The 24,308-nt window shown below is 51.8% G+C and overlaps 1 protein-coding gene across 1 annotated transcript in view; it reads left to right on the top strand.

Annotated features, from left to right (window-relative positions):
- The window catches only part of LOC136107651 (uncharacterized), a 207,289-nt gene extending 183,795 nt beyond the window's left edge, over positions 1–23,494 (top strand). The window contains exons 5-7 of the mRNA XM_071814576.1: positions 295–353; positions 15,357–15,445; positions 21,114–23,494. Coding sequence (XP_071670677.1) covers positions 295–353; positions 15,357–15,445; positions 21,114–21,340 — 375 coding nt within the window. The 3' untranslated portion in view covers positions 21,341–23,494. The remainder of the gene's footprint in view (positions 1–294; positions 354–15,356; positions 15,446–21,113) is intronic.
- The last annotated feature ends 814 nt before the right edge of the window (positions 23,495–24,308 follow it).

Genomic DNA, 24,308 nt, shown 5'->3' on the forward strand with positions numbered 1-24,308 from the left:
CTGCTGAATTGATGCCCTTATCAGTTTATTTCATGCTTCATTTCTTTCACAGCCTGGTTTCCTGAGCTGCTTTGGAAGATTATTCACTGAATGGTTTTTGTCATGCTTTTTAGTATTCATGCTGGTTCAGAAATACGCAGGAAAGGGTGGGGGGGAGCCTTGTTTTGTTCTAATTGATTTTCTTTACTTGGAAAGAACACACTGATATTCCAGACTGAAATAATCCAGGATCAGTTCGCTTTCATTTTCAAAGGCAAGAATGGAGGTATTAAAACTCTTCTGTTTTCTCTGCAGCAAGCTCAGCCTAACACAGACTGGCGCTTCTCTCAGACCCAGAGACCTGGAACGAGTGGGTAAGTGCCTTTTTCTCCATATATGTGTCTGGTGAAGGTGTCTCTCCTTTGTGTGCCACTTTCAGAGCTGGAAAGTCCTTGGCTGGCAGCTCTGAGGATGGGTGTTCCCTGTCATTGGTAGAATTGTCCAGCCAAAGAGTCAGAAATAGGGCTGCTGCTGTGTCAGCTCTGTTTGATGCTGGTGTGACAGCTGTTGTTTGCAATAGTGTGTCTGTCTTTGGTGTCTACAGCTCCAGGGGGACAGCCAGGAATTGGGGGGAGCTCCAGGTGAAGCTGTGAGATGGTTAAAGGACTGTAAAATATGCTTCATAGAGAAAGGCTTGTTATTTAAAGCAGATTTTGAGCATTTAGACTAGATTCTGAGTCCAAAAACTTGATTCTTCCCCTTGCGTGGTGGCCACTGGGAATCACTGTGCGAGTCCCTTTACCAGACACGGAGTGTCGAGCTCTGCACTGCTGAAGTGTATTTCTTGCCCTGGCTTGAGCACCTAGAGCCGAACCACTGTGTAAGCCCCCGTGGCAGCCGAAGTTGGGTAGATGAGCCTCAGGTCCCCAAAGGCCCGTTTGAAGAAACATGTCCCAGCCACATCTAACTCAGCAGGAGCAGGTCACTCATGGGACGAGGTCCCTTTAGGACGAGAGGAAATGGCTTCAAGTTGCACCAGGGAAGGCTCAGATTGGATATTAGGAAAAGTTTCTTCATGGAAAGAGTTGTGAAGCATTGGAACAGTGTGACCAGGGAAGTGGTTGAGTCACCATCCCTGGAGGTGTTTAAAAGACATGGAAATGGGGTTCTTAGGAACACGGTTTAGTGCAAGAGTTAGGTTATGGTTGGACTTGATGATCTTGAGGGTGGTTTCCAGCCTAAATGATTCTATGATTCTATGAAATGCCACTCTATGTGCTTTCCCCTATGGGCTAATCTGGCTGAACCAGAGTTAGGAACCCTGGATCTGACTCCATTTGTTGGGGAGTTTGGAACCTTTCTTGCATTCCTTGGGAAGTGCCATCTCCGGCACAGGGTGGTTCATCAGATCATCCAGGTGAGGAGTGCTCTGCATGCTTCCACTCGAGGCTACAGAAGAAGAAATTAAACCTAATGAGTGAGGAGGCTCACAGGAAGGAGGTCTCCTGAGGTCTGCTCTTGCTCTCAAAACCATGGCTGAATTTTTTCCAGTTTTCATGTGATGCCGAAAAGATGAGAAGCCCTGGCAGCAGAGCAGAGACCTGCCTCCCAAGAGAGACTCTGCGCTCTCTTGCCTCTGGCCCAGTGAAGTTGGGTTTTCTTGGTACACAGTGAGGAAGCATTGACAAGAAAATGTTGAGCAGGCACCCTTCACCTCTCCCATCTTCCCTCCTGGTTTGTAGGCAGGTGCAGGGATCCTCTTCAGGGAGTGAACTCCCTTGAGTACCATCAGGGTAAGAAAGGACTTAAACTGGGAGTCCACCTTCCTCTGTAGATACTTCAACCAGAGGTTATTGTATATGAGGAAACTGGCTCCAGGATAATTTATATGTGGCGAGCTTGTATTTTTGGGGGCATACCCAAGGATTGTGTTCTTGAAGCAATCGGGAGAAATTTGGATGCTGTGCTTCCTTGGCTGGTGCGGTCAGGCGCTGCGTCTCTGCATAAAAGAGAGGAGCTCATTCCTCTGTGCTTTGTCATTGCTGGTGGCCACTCTGGCGGCTTCGGTGGAGGTTTAAATGGTGCCACAGGGATCATCGGGTCCTGGATTTTGGTGTTGGAGGTTGCAGTTAAATGTCTGCACCATCTGATTGTGTCTCAGTCTTTCCTTGGGACTGGTTCAATAGCTTAACAGAAAATTAAGAGGCTCCTATAGTTAATTTGGTGCAGCAATTTAACTTTGTTACTAGGCTCTTCTGGCTGACAAAGGCAAAATGGAGTGAGGGCTTGATGTAAAGCATATAAAGTGTTCCCACTAGACACCAGCCATGGACTTTAACAACAAGGCCATTGCTGGAAGTTTTCTCAGAGCTCTGTTGAATTCCCTATCACTGACAATGTTTTAATCAAGAAAAATCTTTCTAACCATTTATGCTCTGGTTCAAATGACAATTAACAAAGCCCTGTTAATACAGAAGTGCACCAAAGCTGCTGTAACTGTTTTATTACGAGAAGCGAGTAAATGAGCCACATTGGAGCCAGCGCTATTGCTCCCTCTTCTCTCATCGTACCAGAGCTCTTCAAGGCACAGAGCTGATGCACTGCAGGGTAACTTAACTCAGTGACAGGGACCTTTTCTCATGTCATGGGACAGTGACCCCCACTCCAGCTCCTGCCTGATGCTTTTTGCAAGCTCCAGCCCCTTCCCGGTGCCCGAGTGGGAGCAGCAGTGTGTGAGGTGGGAAGAGGGCAGGGGGAAAGGCAACCTCAGACTGTCCATGGGGAGCTGAACGAGTGTGACATGTTGGTTCTGGTACATGAGGTACATGTGTGACCTTGGTGCCCACGGTTGTCCCTGAAACAGCAGGGGTTCCCACAGGATGGGCTGGCCGCCCGGTTTGGAGGGGAGTTTTGCCTGAGCACAGGCTGGTACTGAACTAACTCAGTGGATTAGTGAGTGCTGGTTTTCCCCACCTAGCTGTGTGCAAATTCCACATTTGCAATGAAACAGTTCTATTTTCATTTTTTGGTTTCTTTTATCCTGTTTTAAGTTAAATCACGGTGTCTTTATTCTAAACACGTGTTGCGATGCCAAAGGGTAGAAATAGAAAGTACTATATGTTCAGTGCCCAGCCCTGCCATGTCCCTGCTGATCAAACAGGCAAATCCTGGAAAGCAGGCTGCTCTCTGTTGTGCTCTTACCAGCATTTCAGTGTCTGGTGTGTGAATTCCCCAGGCACTGGTTGGTGATACCGGAGGGTGCAAGGGCAGAAACTCCCCAGGACCACGAGCTCCCTGAACTGCAGGGCTCTGCTTGGGGAGCACAGGCCACCTCTTAGCTGAGAAGAAAAAGAAGGGATGTGCTCTTAACTGCATTTGCCTGACGCAAATTAAATAGCTATAAAGACAAGGCAGCTTTGACTGGCGGTTTGAATTGATCCCGGAGGGAGTTCGGCATGGATCCTGAGCCAGGAAGCATGCTTAAACCCACATTGCGATTCCTCCTTTGCTGCCTTCATGGGAGCTGGAGAAGGGAACAATCTTGTATTTTCTTAGCATAGCCCTGCCCACTGAAACAAATCCTGCACATTTCTGAGCACCTGGAACCAGGCAAACCCAGGGTGAGCTCAATAACCTGGGACCGTCTCTCAGTCTTGCACATCGCTGCATTCACAGCACAGTTACAGGACAACAAAGAGAATTTTTCTTTGTTCTGAAACGCAGAAGAGCTCTGGTGCACATGCTCAGGAAATAAGAGCTCAGACAATATCCTCTGAAAATGTGGTGGGGAGTCAGACCTGAGTAGAACGATTCTCAATCTTGTTTGGTAGAAACAGGAGGATAGATTAATGAATTAAGTGATGTTTGTGTTTTCTACAAAAAAAAAGCATCCTGGCTGTCTCTGGGCAAATGTAAATGACTACAGAATGATATGGAGCAGCAGATGCCATTCCCAGACTAATCAGATCAGTGGCTGTTGTGTAGATTACAGTGATGAATTGTCCCAGACACAAAGTCCAGCAGCGCTGCAGGACATCCCTGTGGGATCAGCGTGGGGTTTCCCTGAGGGGTGTGTATGGAGGATAACACAGGGACCGGGGCTGGTACGAGGGACCCATCTTGTTGCTGTTTAACTAACTGCCAAAGGAACAGAGCTCGGGCCTGTGCCCTGCGCATTCCTGGTACTTGCCTGACCCTGGTAGCTCTTTGTTGTGATCTCTGTGGGATGGTTTATTCAGGAAAACACTGGGCTCAAGTCAGGTTTTCCCTCTTGGAGGGGTGGCGAGGGCTCTGTGTTGCTCACAGGTGGGCACGGGAGGGTGAGACAACCTGGGATGAGAAGAGCCGGTATGTCCTGGGCAGCTTGTGGGAGGAGTGGGGACAATCTCGGCCATGGGGATAGGCTGGGAGGGGATCCCAGGCAGGAGGCAGCCAAGAGGTGGTGTGGGGGGCTCACAATGAGATGGGAAGCAATGTGGAAATCCCCAGTCAGGAGTGGAGGGAGGAGCAAACATGTGAAGAAGATATAGAATGCCATTTTGCATCCCCCCTCCATTTATTTTCTCCAATCCTGTATCTCCCTGTGTTAATACGTTCCAGCGCTGTTGCCAGCCAGATTCCCTCTCCCAGGGCGAACACAGCCGGTAGTGATGTTCACTTCACTCACCTATTAAACAGCATCCCAGCTGCCCCTTTTGACTCTACCACCCCGGCTGTGCAGAGGGAGGAAGGGGAGTGCAGCAGAAAGGGTTTGCAGCAGTACCCATAGAAGACCTATGAAGGAAAGGAGTGGGGTTTTTTCATTCTTTGTTTCATTTTCACACCTGAGCTCTAAGAATTGGACCCACAGGGCTAGTGGCAGCCTGCCTGTGTGTGATGTGGGATGGGGAGGGGAAAAAAGGTGTCCCAAGAATAGTCCTTAAATGCTCTCAGGTGTGTTCTTGGGGTTCAGAGTGTGCAGACACACTGCTGAAGGGTGGCTGCAGCTTGAGGGGCTTCTGGTGTGTGTTTGGGGTGGTTGTAGAATCGTAGAATCATTTAGGTTGGAAGAGACCCTCGAGATCATCGAGTCCAACTATTAACCCAGCACTGGCACTAACCCACGTCCCTGAGAACTTAATCTCTGTGTCTGTTCAACCTCTCCAGGGATGGTGACTCCACCACTGCTCTGGGCAGCCTGTTCCAATGCCCGACAGCCATTTCTGGGAAGAAATGTTTCCTAATGTCCAATCTGACCCTCCCCTGGCCAGCATGACAGCAGCACCTTGGTGTACCAGGACATGTCTCTGCCAAGGGGACACCATATGTGTGTATCTGAGGGGCCATCCCAGAGCACGCAGCAGCTGGAACCAGGGGACAGAGGCAGAGGGAGATGCAGACATCCATGGGCTTACGCAGCACGGGGGTGTATACACAGCAAAAAGACAACTGGCCACAGACACAGGCTTGAGCATGTCCTTCCTAAAAAAAAACCTACTTGCTAACCCAGCAGACACAGGGGTGTCTGGTAGGAATTAACGTTGCAGGTTTGTGTAGTGTTGTAGTGGACACAGTAGCAAGTGCCATAAAGCACAAGCACAGATGCGCCAGTGGTGATGTAAAGGTGAACGCTGGCAGATTTAGCTTCTGTTCACTCTTTAATTGAAAACATGTGAAAAGGGGCACACAGAGATGCTGATCAAGCTGCAGCAGTCCTGTCCCTGCCCTCCAGTGCTGGGTTGCAGAGCCAGGTCCCTGCGGCTGTGACACTTCCATCCCTCTCAAGCCCCACTGTGGCTCTTCTGGCATCTTTTCATAGCATCACAGATTCACAGAACAGTTTGGGTTGGCAGGGACCTTCAAAGCTCATCCAGCCCAACCCCCTACCATGGGCAGGGACTTATTCACCCAGATCAGGTTGTTCAGAGCCCTGTCCAGCCTGGTCTTGAAAATTTCCAGCGATGGGGCTTCCATAGCTAATCTGGGTAGCCTGTCCGAGTGCTTCACCATCCTCATTGTAAAACATTTCTTCTGTATGTCCAATGTTACCCTCCCCTCTTTCAGTTTAGAGCTGTTGCCCCTTGTCCTGTCATGACAGGCCCTGGTAGAGTCTTTCTCTTTCTTATAAGCCTCTTTATTTACTAAAAGGTGCAATAAAGTCTCACCGGAGCTTCTCTTCTCCAGGCCGAACACCCCAGCTCTCTCAGCCTGTCCTCCCAGCAGAGCTGTTCCAGCCTCGGATCATTTCTGTGGCTCCTCTGGCCCCTCTCCAGCAGGTCCATGTCTGTCCTGTGCTGAGGACCCCAGAGCTGGATGCTGTGCCCTGGGCTGTGCCACGAGAGCTGAGTAGAGCGACAGAATCACCTCCCTCAACCTGCTGGCCATGCTGCTGGTGATGCAGCCCAGGACACTATTGACTTTTTGGGCTGCAGAGCATGTTGAAAGAAGAGCAGCAAAGCTGGTGAGGGGCTGGAGCCCAAGTGTGATGGGAGTGGCTGAGGGACCTGGGGGGTTCAGCTGGAGAACAGGAGCTGAGGGGAGACCTTCTGATCTCTGAACTGCCTGAAAGGAGCTTGGAGCCAGGGGGGGTCGGGCTCTGCTCCCCAGGAACAAGCGCCGGGAGCAGAGGAAACGGCCTCAAGTTGCACCAGGGGAGGCTGAGGTTGGATGTGGGGAACAATTTCTTCCCCAAAGGGCTGTGGGGCATTGGAACAGGCTGCCCAGGGCAGTGCTGGAGTCACCATCCCTGGAGGGGTTTAAAAGATGTGCAGATGAGGTTCTTAAGGACGTGGTTTAGAGATAGTCTTGGCAGTGTTTGGTTTACAGCTGGACTCAATCTTAAGGTCTTTTCCAAATTCAGTGATTCGATGATTGTGTTTTCCTATCAAATGCTGCAGAGAAAATGCTCCTTTAAAGCATTATGAGGCTTCTGAGAGCCTGGTTTGCTCTGAGCATGCGCTGTGGATCCATGGTGCAATTTTGGAGAGGATTTGGGGTGGCAGGACAGGCAGGAGCTGTCCCTGGATAACTGCTCTCCTTTCCCCTCATCCTGTGGAGCTGATACTGGGGCTGGAAGCTGAAGGTTCTGTCGCGGTACATCCAGGTCTCAGTCCAACTCCCCTTCCACAGCCAGGAGACCACAAAGTTGGTCACCTGTGCTGTGCACGGTGCCTGCGAGCACTCCTGCTTGCAGAGTTCCCCCTTTTGTCTGTTAACAGCTGACATTTCAGCAAATCCAGCGTTTTAGCATCTTTTTAGATCACATGGCCTTCTTCAACTGAATGTTTTCTTCCCTTATTGACCATCTTGGGCCAATAATCCTTTTATCTGCATTTGTCACGGCCCTTGGAGTCTGAGCCATCCAGATCCTGCCAGGTGGGACAAAAGCTGGAGAGTCTTTTATGGAGAAAGGGAAATATCCCTGTGATGCAATGTGTTTCTCATTCTGGAAAGCCCCCAGAATATCAGGAGCTTCGTCATCACAGCATTATGTATAGAAATACTATTTTAGGTAATTTAGCAGGTGCTACGTGTATTAGTTTAGTTTTCTCTCTCCACCTGCTTCCTGCGCAGCTGAGCAGATGCCATGGCCGGCTGCAGGGGTGCGGGGTCTGACAAATACGCAACAACTTTCCAAAGAATTTCCCAAAATACCCTTTCTGGCGCATTTGGGGCACAGGTGGCGGCAGGGTGGGCTGGGTGAAATAATCACTAGTCTCAGCTCTGACTCGTTCAGGAGGACTAGAAAAGTCCCCGAGGAGGGGGACACTACCACTGGTCCCACTTTTAGAGACATGGTGGCCTTTTGTTCTGCCTCTGCCTGGTGGAGCAGCATCCCAGTGACTCCGCTGGCTGGGAATAATGACTCCCTGGTGCTTTGGGAGGCTGCAAATCTTCCCCCCGGCTTGCCTGCTAACATTTTTCAATCCCATCTTTGCAAAGTCATGATCTGAAAGCTGGGCCTCGTCCAGCCCCTCTCCAGCCCCTTTAATTGCATTACAGAAGCGGCAGAGAATGCGAGGAGTGTGGGGGAAGGGCCGGCAGCATCCTCTGTGAAGGAAGGGAGAAAGAAAGCAGGAAATTGTGGCAATTTTGGAGCTGGTTCTTTTTTTTTTGGAGGCTGGGGGAGGCGGGAGGGTGATGGGCTGTGGCTGTGGGAGGCTGGCGCAGGTGGCAGGACAGAGGGATGCTGGCCCTGGGGCTGTGTCCCCAGCCGTGGGGCTGTGTCCCCAGCCCACCCCAAGCGTGGAGGAGGCTCAGCACCAGCAGGGATGGATCCATCCCTATTGCCTGTCACTTTGCCAGTCTGGAAAGGTGCAGGCTGAGATTTTGTGTCTGCTGCTGCTTCTGGCTGGAGCTGTGTGTAGGAGGTGGCAGGGAGGGCTTGGAGGAATCTGGCAGAAGAAATAGCAGTTCAGGGGGGGGTCAGGCTTTGGGGGCAGCCCGAGGGGACTGGGGGATACTCAGGAATGGGGCTGGAGAAATGGGCTGTAAGATGCATGCCAGCCCTGGGAGCTGGGTGGGAAGGGGAGGCCAGGGTGAGGAGCTGCCCGGGGAGGTGATGGGAGAGTGGGAGCAGCAGCCAGAGCTGGGGAGACAATGGGAGAGAAAGGAGAAGAGGCTGGGAGGACAAACAAACCCCAGCCACGTCCTCAAAGCTTGAGAGCAGCCAGGACTGTGGGGTGGCAGCGGTGCTGGCTGGAGGGCTGCTGTTGTGGGAGCCAGAAAGCCCTAAATGAGAGTGGAGGGAGGATGGTGAGGGAACACCCTCAGGCCAAGTGCTGCCCACAGCCCTGCCAGACACCCACAGGGTGCCCGGGTCTCGCCCATGGGGTGCTGGGCTGTCCTCTTCAGCCCCTGGGGCTCTGCCAGCACCACTCTGGCACCAATACATTTCTTCAATTTGTTGTGGTGCTGCTATGGCTCATGTTTCCAGCTGCAGAGCAAGGAAAACAATTTTTCAGGAATCCACCGGGCAGTTGTGCAAATAAATATTTGCAAGGTCTTTGGCTGCCATAGTGACGAGCTCCATAGCAACCCCGCAAGGAAATGAATAATTCTGTGCTTGAAATGGAGGTTAAAAGGGATGTGGTGACTGGGGATGTCATAAAATAGTCGGTCAGCAAGGCACCTGGGTCCACCCTGCGCTGCTCAGGAAGCCCTTACAGCCCCTGCACTGTTCTCCCCACCATGTCCCGAGCCCCCTAAGCTGCTGTATCCTCAGATTTATCTCAGGCGTGGGTTTGCTTCCTTCCCTCTGTTCCTAACTGGAAAGGTTCCCGAAAATGCAAGCCAGCTCTTTGCTGAGCTTTGAAGTGTGGAGTAGAATTGAACAGGGAAAAAAAAATCCATTCTATGGGGGATGGGTTTTTAGGAAAAAAAAAAGGCAAATTATTCAGTCAATGGCATTTGCATTAAAAACAGTGAGTCCTTGCAGTCATTTCCATAGGAACCAGCCCTCCTATTCCGGGCAGTGGTTAAGACTGCGCTGAGCAGGGCTGCAAGGGGGGGTCCAGGTCTGCCCGCCCAGGGCAGGGGGAGCAGGGCAGGGCAGGCTGCTCGCTATTGAACCGGTGATTCACAGCTCTGATTCACAACTCTGTTCTATAGCTGTGGAAGACAGCCAGATCTGGTCATCAGCTGTGTGCTTTTTTCCAATGCAATAAGTTATTTTTGGGTGTTTTTAGATTACAGCACTTCTTTTTTTTTCCATGCCTTTGAATTCTGGATGATTGCACTGCAAGTAATTGAGGCACTTGAATTTCCTGCTTGGAAAAGTGAGCTCAATACCATTTTTTGCAATGCTAAGGCATTTCTAAAATTGCTTTTTTGCATGGCATCATGGGGAGCAGGCACACAACTTCGGGGCTGTTTGTGTAAAATTCAGGAGCGCTGGGGGCTGTAGATTTGCAGAAGAGGACCTGGGTGCCAGCAGGTTGAACATGAGTCACCAGTGCACCCCTACTGTATACTGGGTTTTACTGGTAAGATTGTAGCCAGCAGGTCAGGAGAAGAGATGGTTTGCCCTCAATTTGGCATTTATTGGACTGTATCTGGAGCACTGTGCCCAGTTTTTGGGCTCCCCACTGCAACAAAGACATGGCCAAATGGGAGCCACCAAAATGATCAGCAGTCTGGAGCCTGTGGCAGCGGACAAGGGGCTGAGAGCTCCTTTAGCTTGGAGGTGTGAGAGTTAGAAGGGTCTCATTGCTGTCTTCAGAGCTGCACAGTGAAAGGACGAGGGTCAAAGAGCATGTGTTGCAACAAGAAAAATTCAGAGTAGATATTAGGAAACATTTTTCACCCGATGGTTGTGAAACACTGGGACAGGAGGCCAGAGAGATGGAGAAGTCTCCTACTCAAACTGTGGCTGCTCAGAACCATGAGGATCTAATATAAAGTTGGAGCCAGCTGGAAGCTTGACCCTGTTTGAGAGGCGTGTTGGACCTTCCCACCTTTGTCAGGCTGTGTACTTCGTGTCCCTCTCCATCTGAAACACTCTGATTTTGTGATCCCACAGGGCATTAAGGAGATGTAGCGCTTTGGCTGTCCCCCTGTCACTGAGGTGTAGCTGTAACACAGGGGCCAGTGGAGTCCACCATGTGAGTTCACACCTGTTCACTCCTTAAGACCAGAAGAAAGGAAAAGACAGTTTCAGAACTGTCTCCCCATCCTCTGGGGATGATCCTCAGGGTGAGCTGTTCCTTACACGTGTTCCTGCCATCTGAGGCATGGAAACACGGCTCGGACAGGAGGAGCGGCTGTCCAGTGCAACCCGTTGCTTGGAGAGGTAGGAGGGGAGGAAAGAGCCTTTTGGGGGGTGGAAAACGTGATGCTGACATTGTCATGTCAAACAGGGAGTTGAACCTGGGCCTCCAATTTCGAAACAGAGTTCAAACCACCAGAATATTACAATTGAAATAAAAAAGGATTTGTCACTTCCCTGTGCTTTTTCTTTCCCCATCCCCAGATCTACCAGTGTGGTGGGGCAGTGTCCAGAGCCAGGAGCAGCATCTGGGAGGCATTGGGGTGTTTCTGGGCACTTTTCCTGCAGCCCTGGAGAACCTGGGAACCTAAGGATGGGCAGTTGATGGGGCAGGAGCTGCTGGGGTTAACCAGTGCTGGATGGGTTGTGGTTTGCAATGGGGTTTAGGTTCCTAAGTCCTTTATTGGATCTAGCGTGGGGCTCTATTCCCAGCCCTGCTTGTGACATTAACAGGTCTCTACAACCCCAGGGCTGTCCCCACCTTGTCCCCATGTCTGGACAGCAGTACCCACGTCTGAGGAGTCTCATCACAACCGTCGTACAAGCACTGAAATCAATTTGCAAGAAGAGCAAATCTTGCTTCTGGCTTTCTTGAAATTGTGCCACTGCACATGTTGCGGAGGACGGATATAAATAGGTTTTGGGACGCCCTGGGTTGCAGCAGACAGCAGGTATTTTGGAAGCGGTGCTGTCGGCAGGGTCGTGTCGGGGCAGCCTCTGCCACATCAGGGATTGTTTGTATCCTCTGCAGATACACGGTTGTGAGAGCAGTGCCCTGTGCCTGCTGGGGATGGATCAGGCAGGCGGCACAGGAGGGGAAGGGACAGAGGGTCGTGTGGTCCTGGCACAGGTCCTGTGTGTCTTTGGGAAAGTTGCTTAAGACCAGATTTTCCATAGAGTCCCTGTGACTGTCCGTACGCACACCCTTGCACTCAGAATCAAAAGGCTCTAAACCATTTGCTTCTTAAATTTCAGGCTTTAGAAGTTTTATTAACAGCTCCTGTGTAGTCAATATATTTGGTACTTCCATCCTGATGTATAGCAACACAAGTATGTAAATAATAGGACAAATAATACAAATACAATTAAGAAATGCTTTCTTAGAAGCTGGATGGGGCTCTGACCAACCTGATCTGGCTGAAGATGTCCCTGGTTGGACCAGATGAGTTTGGAGGCCCCTTCCAACACAAACTATTCTATTATTCTAAGTTCTCAAGCATTTATATAACAGAGGCTACATCTTTATGGATTATCACGCACACCACCTGTCTATAGCCAATTCAAAAAAGCGTGTACAAACAGCAATACCTCCGGTACCAAAATGCAAAAAATTATGAAGGCATGGAAAAAAAAAGTAAAAAGAAGGTTCCTTTCAAATTGTGGAAAAGAAAAATTTCTGCTTTGCTAGAAGTGAGATCCTCTGCACTACACTGCAAAACAGAAACAGGGATTAAGAAGCACTTAAGTAAAAGCACTAAAAGCGTTTATTTTAGGTGATTATGGGCACAAATGATCACGCAGTTTTTGGGAAATCTAGTTTAGCGGAAGTACTTTACACATTCAATGTCATGTCTTTGTCCCTAAAGAAAGGCTTAACAGGAGTGGCTTTATACAGCTTCAATGCAACACAAAGACGTGACTTCAAGAGGAGTAGTATTAAGTTTGTTACATTTACACATGGTTAGACATTTGACAAACTCGTGTCTCCTGAGGGCTCGCGCTCGTGTTTCAGTAACAGCCATGGTAGCCTGAAGATATAAGCAAGGTGCTGTCAGAGTAAACTTCTAACAGGAGGTCATGGCTTTTCTTAGGTCAACTGGCACAATCACAAAAACATTTCACAAGACGCTTGAACCAATGCAGTGGTACAATAGTGCTACCTCTCAAGCATGTGCACTTGCCATTTCTCTTAAAACAACTTTGGTGCCAAACCAACCAAGAGCTAACTTAGCCAGGGTTAGAGTTGGGTCAGCTCATCGAGGAGACACCGAATACCCGTGCATAAGAAGAAGCATACAGCACTGTATGGCTCTGAGCCAAGGGAATGGGGCCACCTTCTCAGCACTGCTAACTTCTAAATGAAGCTCAGACAACTGATAATAGCTTATGGGGAAAAGGGAAACACGCTGTTGAACAGCAAGCCTCATTTGCAGATCTGAAAGAGAAGTCAGGCTCCAAGACTATCTGAAAACACGCTACATGTAACTTTGTTCAGCTAATTAATTGTACAATTTGAAAGGAATAAGTGATGCCCAGCTCCCCCTTGTGTTCCACAGGTACGAAAGGGAGAGGTGATAAGGGAGTTTGCCCATATATACCCCTCACTGGGTCCATACCAAGTGGTGTGACCAAGTAGGGCCATGTGGGGCCCAGTCAGAGCTCATGGGCACTCTTATCCACCCCGTGCATCTGCAGTTCTTCTTGTGTGAGAACATTTGCACAGGTAGGATGGGGAAAGCTCTTGTGTGCTCAGGGCTCCCTCCTTGCAGAGCTCTGGTGCAGCTGGGACAGTAGCTGTCCATGCTAGAAGGTCACCATGGCAGATACAACCTTCAAGGACATGCCTGTGGGTCTGTTCCATTTCTGAAATGGCCATATAGAGCCTGTCCTCTGTGCGGGGGCTGCAGTGGGTGCAGCTGACGGGGCGCTCGGGCAGCAGGATGCTCAGCACGGAGCTGAAGAGCCCATCTGCTGCCCAGCACGCAGTGCTGAGTTGGCACCGGCAGTGCCTGTGCTGGCATTTGCAACGTGTGGGGTGCTGAGCGCTCAAGCATGGAGCTGCTAGTGGGGAACCCCAGAACTGGGGGAGATCTCATCTGCTTGAGCTTGTCTGAGCGGGGCTTTGGGTTCTGAGCAGGGCTTTGGGGTCTGAGAGGGGCTTCAGGCTCTGACTGGGACTTTGTGGTCTGAGTGTGTCTTTGGGATATGAGCAACAGAAAACTGGTGACAGAACACTGGCCCAGGCTGCCCAGGGAGGTTGTGGAGTCTCCTTCTCTGCAGACATTCAAACCTGCCTGGCACCTTCCTGTGGAACCTCAGCTGGGTGTTCCTGCTCCATGGGGGGATTGCATTGGATGAGCTTTACAGGTCCCTTCCAATGCCTGACATTCTGTGATTGGGATCTGAGCGGGGCTTTGGGCTCTGAGTGGGGCTTTGGGGTCTGAGTGGAGCTCTGGGATCTGAGCGGGGCTCTGGGATCTGAGCAGGGCTTTGAAGTCTGACTGGGGCTTTGGGGTCTGAGCGGGGCTTTGGGATCAGAGCGAGGCTTTGGGATCTGAGTGGGGCTTTGGGGTCTGAGTGGGGCTCTGGGATCTGAGCAGGGCTTCAGGATCTGAGTGGGGCTTCAGGTTCTGAGCAAGGCTTTGGGGTCTGGCAGCTCCTGGGTGTAAGGGCTGAGACTGCAGTGGTGAAGGAAGAGGAGGAGGCCACCTCCATGCCTTGCAGTCTGGTGGTTTGAACACTTGCCTGGGAAATGGGCTCAGCTCTCTCCTAGGGCTTTCAAACTCCCCCATCTCACTTTTGTAGAGCTCCTGGCTGCAAGAGCAGGGCAGACCTCGTCCCAGGCGAGCCAGTGCACAGCCCAGGGGCAGATGCTGGTGCCCCAGTGGGTGGCAAGAGCTGCAGGTGCTCAGAGCACCCATCTGGGAGAGGGGAGACAGATGCTATGGGTGCTTTGGTCACTCACGGTCAGAGAAGAGGAGGACCCAGGAAACTGGCAAGATGTTCAGGTCTCTGCTGGAAGTGGGGAGACTCCGGAGGGGCTCTGGGAGCAGAGCCTGACATCTCCGGCAGGGGAAGCGTCACCACTAGTGAGCGGTGGCCAAGCACAGCTGGCACCTGGTAAACATGAAAGCAGGGCTTGTTAGAGTGCACACAGACTGCCGATTGTACCCTCGGGTCACAAAACCTCCTTAGTCCAGGTCTGGTAGCATCCTCAGAGGTTTCCCAGGCGGATCTGTGGTGCTCAGCCCCCCCAGTCTCAGGAGACATGCCAGGTGCCCACCTCCTTTCTTTCCCCTCCTGTTGCTTCAGCCTCCCCAGCACTGTTTGCTGCCAGTTCTGTGGAGCTGCCAGCTGCTCTTGGACTCCCATCAGAGCAAGTTTTGGGGTGCCAGGAAGCTGGCTTCATGCTGATCCCAAAGCCCACCATGCCGCAGGGTTTTCTCACCTTCCATCTTATAAATGCAGAATGGAATTGTAGCCTGAAATAGCTTGAAAGGTGCATCCACTCACATGGCCTTCAAAAGGAACAGAGGATCTGGTTGTACAAGGGTGCACTCACCTCTGAGGCTTTAGGGCCAGAATTTTTTGTGGTATTGCACTATGTATGGTGGGATTTTGAGGTAATGAGGTGCTGGCTGTCTCTGAAGTCAGCAGGAGCCTGACAGGTGTTGCTGGAAACACCACTGAGCCTCCAAGTGCTTTTGGTATTGGTGGTCATTTTTTGAAAGCCTGGTGAGGGATGGAGACCACTGAAAGTGTCTTGACTCTTGAGTGTTACTTAATGAAAGGGTTTAGAGCCTGCAAACACCTTTCCTCCAGGAGGTGAGCCCACAGCTTTAGCTTTTCTCTGACAAGCCTGCTCCTCCTGACTGAGCTCTAGTAACTTGCTGTTTATTTTCTTTTCCCATAGCTCCCAGAATGGAGAGGAAGGTGGAGCCTGGCCGAACAACCAGTTTGACACGGAGATGCTCCAAGCCATGATCCTGGCCTCAGCAAACGGTTGGTCTCCATTGCATGTTGGAAAACCATGGCGCTTGCTCTCGTGCGGACATCTCAGATGTGTACCAGTAGATAAGATGCTAGTGAGATGTATCTGAGTTAGCTGGGGTGGTTTCAAAAGTCCTTCTTCACTCGTGGAAAAGTGTTGCTTTCTGTGTTACCCTGCAGAGAAGAGGGGTCAGGAAGGATTCAGGCAGAGGAGATACTAAGCAGTCATCAATATCAGGCGTGCTGTAGAGAGGGTACCTCTTCCACCCAAACTAAATGATCTATTTACTGTACCGAATGTTATCTGACTCATGATGGGGTTGTGTTACGTGAAAGACCCAGTCTTGAGCTGAGATTTTATAAACTACTTGGTTCCAGAAGGTCTCAGTAAACGAAACCTGTACTGTGTTACAACTTGCTGTACGGCGAGGAGGTCAGAAGCCTGGAATATTTGCTTGTGCCTAGAGGCTGGGCCAGGAATCCAGCAACCGCCTGACTCAGTATCCCCTGCAACCCTCGTGTCCAGACACGCCGGCCTGTGCTCCCTGCTTGCACTGGGTCTGTTGTCGAGCCGTGGCCTCACCAAGGTTTCCCCCACTGGCTGCTGCCGCCTTTTTGCAGTTGTAGTCACAGGGGTTTGGTTTTGCATTGGTTTGTTCTGGTTTATGGCTGTGCCACGTGGAAGCGCTGGGCAGGGAGGGGTGTTCCCATGAACCCACTGTCTCCATGGCTTTATATATAAGACATGCAATTGTCACTCTGTGTAGCACTATGGATAAAGAGGGCTGGTTTTCTTACAGCCTTTATTTATAAATACCTCCAAGTCTTTTCCCCCTTGATTTAAAAATAGAAGCAACAGCACAGCCATTAAAACCCCGTGCAAAATGCTTTGGATGTTTCCTTTGAGCTGTTGGGAGAGAAGGAATCTGGGGGAGGAGGGATGGCTTTGGTGTTGTTTTCTTGGAAAGCTGCTGCGGCTGAACTTTGCCGTTCTGCAGACACCAGGCAGCCTGGAGACACAGCTGCTGTGGCTGGGGAGCAGGACGAAGGTCTTGGGCAAAGGACTTGTTTACACTCAAGGGAAAGAAACAATGCGAAAATGTGTCTCCACTCTGAAAAAAGACTATGGAAAAATAGCCGCTGGGGCTGCATGTGGTTATTGTCACCCAGTGGCTCCAGATCCGGTTTCCTTGCTCACAAATAAAGATGTTTTTCTGACTGCGGCTCCAGCAGCCCCCGGGATCTGAGAGCTGAGCAGGTCCCTTCCAGGTTAAGCACCCCCTTCCAGGGAGCCCCAGGCCCTATTGCAGCAAATCTCCCCCAATCCACAAGCCTCAAACAGTCCTAACCTCTCCCAGGGAATTAATTTAAATCAGATCCATCCACTAGATAAGGGCTTTCCCAGCTGGGGCCCCAGGGAGAGGATGCTGCGGGTGCCTCATCCTTCTCTCGCCCATGCGGGTCCCTTGCTGTGCTGGATGGATGGATGGATGGATGGATGGATGGATGGATGGATGGATGGATGGATGAGGACACAGCACAAGCTTTTTCCATTAGCACTGTGTTTTCTTGTCTCCCCTGCTCTTTGTCCCCAGCCTTTCTCCTCTCACTCATTAAGCTAGCAGTGTTGATTGCAGCAGGCTTTGATTAGGGGCAGTGCTAATTGCCTGTTAAGCTTTGTGCTGCCCATTAGGACAAGAGGAAATGGCCTCAGGTTGTGACAGAGAAGGTTTGGATTGAATGTTAGGAAACATTTCTTCCTGGAAAGGGCTGTTGGGTATTGGAACAGGCTGCCCAGGGGAGTGGTGGAGTCACCATCCCTGGAGAGGTAGAATAGATGTATAGGGACATGTCTTAGTGCTATGTTTAGGTTATGGTTGGACTTGATCATCTTGAGGGTCTCTTCCAACCAAAGGATTCTATGATTCTATCACTGGGTAATGGTTCCTGGCTGTTGAAATGATCCTTATCTCTTCCTGTCACCTGCTGAGCTGCGGGCTGGCAGGTGGGACACAGTGACACAGGTGATGGCACTGTGTGCCCTTCGCTCTGAGTGTGAGCTGGTCCTGCACAGAGCGGATGATGCTGACTTGCACCACACTTGAGTCTGTGCCAAGCAGAGACTGCCCAGGGAGGCAGAAGCTACTTTGATGCTGCTCTGCTCCACAAGCATCTGGAAGGGGCCGGTGATGCTCTGCCTGCATCCCTACCCCATGCTGGGGTTATGCCTTCTCACAGCAAGAGGCAGAGCTGCTCCCACCAAGCATGTGCAATCCAATCGCTCTGAGGATTAAATCCCTTGCCCAAAGGCTAAACCACCCTCCCAAGGCAGAGTGTCCAGGGAGCTGTTTTCTTCCCCAGGGCTGTGACCCTGCTGTAGGGCTTCTGTCTCGCTTCCTGGGCTTCCTTCCTCTGGATCTTCCTCCCTTGGAGCTGGGAATAACACGACAAGCCAGTGTTTTGAACCATCTGATGGGGCAGAGGCAGCTGCTAAGCCAGACCAAGCAGCACAGATGCTCCAGGACACCAGACTCTAAAGGGCAGACATCTCATCCTTAAAATACTCTGACTTCCAATGAGGATTTATAGGGGTGCCGTGAGATGGTGGGGAAGCAGACAGAAAGGCAGCCCGAGGTCCTTGTCCCCAGCCCTGCGGCCCCGATGTGCTATATTGGGTTCTCCTGAAAGCCCCACCAGCAGCTGCAGCAGCATCTGCTCCAGGGCCACCCCCATCCAACCTCTCCTCCCCTCTGTTTACGAGGGCTGTGGAGCCACTAGCTGGTTATTTTTGCCAAAGCCCAGATTCTTGTTTTCCTCCCCAGGACCGTTTGGGATAATGGCTGGCTGCTGGTAAAGGCTGAGCGTAACCTTCCCAGCAACAAGAGCTGAAGTGCCCTGCTTGGCATGAGTGGCTCAGTGCCCATTTATAAGCCTTTATTGTCCCCGTTCTCAGTTCTTTTCAGCCTTAATGTCAGTGTTACCTAGAAACAGCCTTTTGCTCTTACCCAGGACCAACTGGCAGGCTGGGAACCTCACAGGCGGCTTTTTCTCCCTCGTGAAAGCTGTGCTGTGCCTGCAAACTAGTTCATGGGGACCAGTTGTCCTGGATGCTGCTGGCATCCCCCAGCCTCCTCGCTGCCCTGGTGCAGTGGGGATGGCCCAAGAGAAGGTGCCCAAGCCCACCAAGCCCCAACCGGGCTGTATCCATCTGGAAAAGCCCAGAGAATAAAAAATCTCCCCCCTGCCAGAGACCAGAGTCCACCAGCGAGCTGGTGCCTGGCTACATCCTGGCCTGACAGCACATTTCCAGCCATCACATCCCCATTTGGAACACCCTGATGAGCGTGGAGTTGAGACGGTTGTTAATGAGACAAGCTGCTGATGACGCGAGTGCAGATCAGTGATTAATATCACTAACTGTATATGCACATCTCCTCCAGCCCTCTTCCAGACCAAGGTTCTCAAAGCCCCACCAGATCCAGGACCCATTTAATGGGCACTGGAGGAAAATACTCCTGCTGGTGAATGCTTCCACAGCAGAAAGCAAAATAGCATTTCCCACACTGGTTCGCTGTGTCTGTACCCAGTCCTCAGTGCACAATATCACCCCTGTTTTCAGACTTGCTGTGTGTTTTCCTCCTCCTGCTCCAGCAGAGCAGCTGTAACTTTTCAAACTGTGGTTGCTTCATAGTTCTGACCCCTCCGGGGGATGTTTTGGGGGCTGGTAGGATGTGGCCCAGCTCTTTTTCCAGCTTTCTGGCTGGCTTAGCCGCCTCCATCTGCTCAGGGGAAAGCAGAAGCAACACAGAGGCGTGCACAGATCTGCTCTGGAGCGAGGACAAACATGAGGGGACCAGCCCACGTTTTCTGCTCGTTTGTTTTTTTTCTTTATTCCCACAGTCTCTCTGCCTACGAAATGAAGGAGCAGCTTCCCCAGGCTCAGCCTTGGGCCCTTCAGGCGCCCTCGCTGGGTCTCTCCAGCCTCCCAGGAGGGCTCATCCACAGCCATGGGCATGAAGCAGTTCAAAGCTGAGCTGAGATCCACAGTACCCAGCACAGAGACAGGGTTTTAGCAAACCATTTCTGAGCAGGGATCCCACCCTGAGCCACGCACCGGCACTTGCACCGGAGCAGTTCACACGGCAGCCCATGGCAACAGCATCACTTGTGCTTTGCCGTCGCCTGTGCTCGTCTCTCCTCCTTTCTCTCAGCATCCCGCATCTCCATCTGGTCTCTACCTCCCAGCGTCCTGGGGGGGCCCGAAGCCCTTCCCCCACTCTGCGCTTGCTCTCTCTGTGCTGGGGCTTTGCAGAGTGACAGGAATGAATTTGCCTTCCCCTCCCCCTGCTCCCAGATCTGGACCATTGGATGGCTTCAGCACCGATTTGCTTTGTGCTCAGCTTCCTAGAGCCATTTTGTGGTACTGCAGGGGAGGGATTTTCTTTCTTATCTCATGTGCTCTGCTCTGTGAATAAACCTGGCTGGAGAAATACTGGGGGCAGGGTTTTAACTGCAGCAGAAAAAAAATATTGGACTTCTCTTAATGCACTACTAATGGTTGTGGCTGTGCAAGATGTTCGTAACGGGTTGCTTTGGGGGCGGGTGGGGGGTGATTTTCTGCAGAGGCAGCAACCGGGGAGGGGCAGAGCAGGCAGCATCAGGCAGGGAGGGACAGGCAGCGCCATCGCTGCGAGGGCAGGTCGTCCTACCCCAGTCAGCTGCAGCCCCGAATCCCAAACCTTTCGCAACAATGTGAGATGAAAACAAGGGATTTTGGTGCTGGCTGTGCCACACTCCCCAGTATGTGTGTTGCAGCCATCCCATGGAGTGATGTGTATGTGGGTCAACAATGCTAAGTGCTGGGTCCTGCACTTGGGTCACAACAACCCCATGAACACTACAGGCTTGAGGGAGAGGACAGGGTCTGAATGTGAGCCAGCATGTGCCCAGGTGGCCAAAAAAACCACCAGCATCCTGGCTTGTACCAGGACTGGTGTGGTCAGCAGGCCTAGGACAGTGACCATCCCTGAGGCCCCTCAAATCCTGGGGTCAGTTTTGGGCTCCTCACGCCAAGAAAGGCCTTGAGGTGCTGGAGCGAGCTGAGAGAAGGGAACGGAGCTGGTGAGGGGCTGGAGCACAAGTGTGGTGGGAGCAGCTGAGGGACCTGGGGGGTTCAGCTGGAGAACAGGAGCTGAGGGGAGACCTTCGGATCTCTGAACTGCCTGAAAGGAGCTTGGAGCCAGGGGGGTCGGGCTCTGCTCCCCAGGTACAAGCGCCAGGAGCAGAGGAAACGGCCTCAAGTTGCGCCAGGGGAGGTTGAGGTTGGATCTGGGAACAATTTCTTCCCCAAAGGGCTGTGGGGCATTGGAACAGGCTGCCCAGGGCAGTGCTGGAGTCACCATCCCTGGAGGGCTGGACAGATGGAGATGAGGTTCTCAGGGACATGGGGCAGTGCCAGGGGTGGGTTAACAGTTGGACTTGATCTTGAGGGTCTCTTCCAACCAAAATGATTTTATGACTCTATGATAGTGCTGAAGAGCAATGATGGGTGGGGGGTGAATATTGGTGGCACCAAGGTCTTTGTTTGACACCCCCGAGAGTCTTTCAGGTCTGCTGGGGCTTGGTGGGGGGCTCTGGCTGGCACTAACAACCTGCCCTTCTCTTTCTCCCCACCCCACAGAAGCTGCTGATGCCAACTCAACCCTTGGTGGTGGGACAGGCACCATGGGGCTGAGCGCCCGCTACGGCCCCCAGTTCACCCTGCAGCACGTCCCCGATTACCGGCAGAATGTCTACATCCCCGGCAGCACCGCCACCCTCACCAACGCCGCCGGCAAGCGCGACGCCAAGAGCGCCGCCTCCTCGGGAGGAAACAAGAAGAAATCTGGGAAGAAGGAGAAAAAGTAGAGAAGAAGAAGGAGACCTCAGAGCAACAGGGCAGCCAGCTCCAGCACTCCCCCAAACCACAGCCCAGGCCAGAGGACGAATGTGAATTTTTGTGATGCAAAAAGTAGGAAACGCTGCGAATGTATCTCATCATCATCAGAGCTAAGCAGCAGGGGCTCGCTGCTGTTAGATCTCATGATGAAAACCAATCCGGAAGCTAAACTGAATGCAAACAAGTGCCCTGTGAATACTTGCTAATGTTTTATACAATCCCTTGGGTATTCGAATATGTAAAGGCGGAAGATTTTCTGCCATGTCTTTGGGTCCAGTTTGCTCCCAGATAGTCCGAGAAAGGCACAAGGCTTGTGCTCGACTTTGCCCAGTGTAAATAATTTTAACGTGGATCTTTTAATTTATAGACCTTCAATCATTTTTTGGAATGGAAAGGAAGTTCCTAGCTTAGAGCCCATGCTCCAGATCTTTGCTTTTAAACTTTCCGTTGTAAAATTCACCCCCAGTTAATGATAGTGATGGATTTGTTGCTGAGAAGTTGGTAGGGAGTGCTTCAGTTCCTGTTTACCTGTTACCCGGGAAAAAATAAGTGTTTCTCTTGCATGAGTCAAAGGGAATATGGCAAAGCTGCATCCTAAACATTTGTATTTTTTTCTTAAAAAGTGCAACCAACGATGGCCTGAAACATGAGACGAAAAAACCCTTCCTTGATGTCTGAGAGGTAGGGAATTCCATGAGGAGCGTGCCGAGGTGTGTGGCAGCTGCCCCGGTGGTTCTAGGGGTCTCCGAAGAGCAGACACATCTCATCCCTTCTTTGCAGTAAATATTTATATGTACAGTCAATGTTCTTCTGGAATTAAAGCTAAGAGAGTCTCACTCCCCTGAGGCCAGGTGGCCACCTGGCCGAGTCCCCACCAAGGGGACCAGGGGACGATGCTTCACGTTCCTGCACACCGTGTCTGCATGCACATCCTTCACCTCCTGCCTGCACCTGCGCAGGCAGCTCCACGGTCCCCAAATGTCCCCACATGCCCGCACAGTGCGGTGCGAACGCGCCGGCAGCCACCCCAGCTGGGGCTGCCTTGGGAGGGAGGGTGGGATCGGTCAAGTGGGTTGGGGAGACTCATGGCTTCTTATTTGGGGTGTGGACCTCAAATAAGGGGGTTGTTCGGGGTCTCAGCTGAAGGGGTGGGATCTGTGGAGCTGCCAGCATGTGGCTTCAGTGCAGAGTTGGTGACTGAGTAAGTGGCAGTTGGTTTGGTGGCACTTGGGGACCAGACCCAGTGGAGGGACCCCAGAGCTGGGGGTGAGTGTGGGGTGATGCTGCAAAGGCAGCGAGAAGGGTGGCAAGCAGGGGGTCACATGGGACCACACCAGGCCAGCCCAGAGGAGGTGATGCTCCCAGCACCTTTGGGTTTTCCACCCCAAGGAGGGAATCGAAGGATGAGGAATAGAATTTCTCCATGTGCCCATCACCCTTGCACCGGGCCAGCTGCCCATATCAAAGCAACTCTGTCCTCCCCGGGGAACCCAAGGGGGAATTTGTGCAGCTGGAGGGAGCAGAGGGGCTGCGGGGTGGCCAGGAAAGGGCTGCAACTGGGTGTCCCAAGGGGTGCATGGTGGTTTTTTTTCCCCCTTTTTAATCACTAACACATGACTCACCCGAGCACATCCAACCCTCTTTTCCAGCGGTCACCCCCCTACCGCCCCCTCCCCAAACCCAAGGCAGCAGGAGCATCCGCTGCGTTCCACCCAGCTCCGGTTCCCACCCCCTCCCCTGCCCTCCCTAGAGATGCTGTAGCTGAATCGTAGTCTTTATATTTCTTTTTAATCTGCATTTTGAGGTAGCATAGTGAGTGTCGTGTATTTAGTGGCGTGTTATTTTGAATCTTGGTAACTAACTTGTGGACACCAGTATTTTCAATTTTCTCTGTATCTTCTTTCCATGTGGTCTGTGCTCCGAGTGTACGTGAAATGAAACACGTTTGCCCTTTCAATGTGTCTAATATTGAATTATACTTATATATTATATATATGCTTATATCCTTCTTATACCCATATAGACCAACGTCGATGTGTTACACGCAAGTTTTATACTCTAATATTTATATTGCTTTTTTTCTTTGGGAAAAAAAAAAAATAAAATGGTTTCTTCTGAATAAATGGTATTTATTCTGGTGGGAAGAGGGGGCACAGATGGGGCCTATGCAGAGGCTGCTGGTGTGGGGGGGGATGGTTCAGTCCCACCCTGGCCCTCATAGCAAGGATGCTCTTGGGGTGCCCCCACCCTTGGGTCCACCAGACCGTTGGGTGGAGGGTGACACAGCTGTGGGGGACACTGGTGTGTTCCTGGCTGGTGTTTTGGGGAAAGGGCAAGGAAAGGAGGAGGGAGGAGATTGTGGTGTATGCAGCTACAGCCCCTTCCCCAGTCCCAGAGGGATCTGGTCACGCTTTCCCATCACTGCAGGGATCCACTCTCCCTTCCCCAGCCCCAGAGGGATCTGCTCACACTTCCCCACCACTGCAGGGATCCACTCTCCCTGCCCCAGTCCCAGAGGGATCTGGTCACCCTTCCCCATCACTGCAGGGATCCACTCTCCCTTCCCCAGTCCCAGAGGGATCCAGTCACCCTTCCCCATCACTGCAAGGATCCACTCTATCGTCTCCAACCCCGGGGAGATTCACTTTTCGCGGTGCCCACACTCCCCTCTTTGCATTTGGAGGGTGAATGGGAGGGGGGTCACAGGCTGTACCCAGGTCCTCCTGGCCAGGACCAGCTCCCTCCTGTCCTCTCCCTGTGGGGGGGTCTGACACAGGACGTGACTTGAGGTGTTGCAACTGTGGAGAAAACAATAAGCTGCTGTTGCGCAGATGGGGGGAGGGGAGAGTGGGGGCAGGACAGCCCTGGGAGACAGACAGACAGCTTGGGCGGGGGGGAAGGGGTTGGGGCTGGTCCCCCCCATTAGCAGCACACAGG

Source organism: Patagioenas fasciata, chromosome 14, assembly GCF_037038585.1.
Source record: "Patagioenas fasciata isolate bPatFas1 chromosome 14, bPatFas1.hap1, whole genome shotgun sequence".
NCBI classification, from domain to species: domain Eukaryota; kingdom Metazoa; phylum Chordata; class Aves; order Columbiformes; family Columbidae; genus Patagioenas; species Patagioenas fasciata.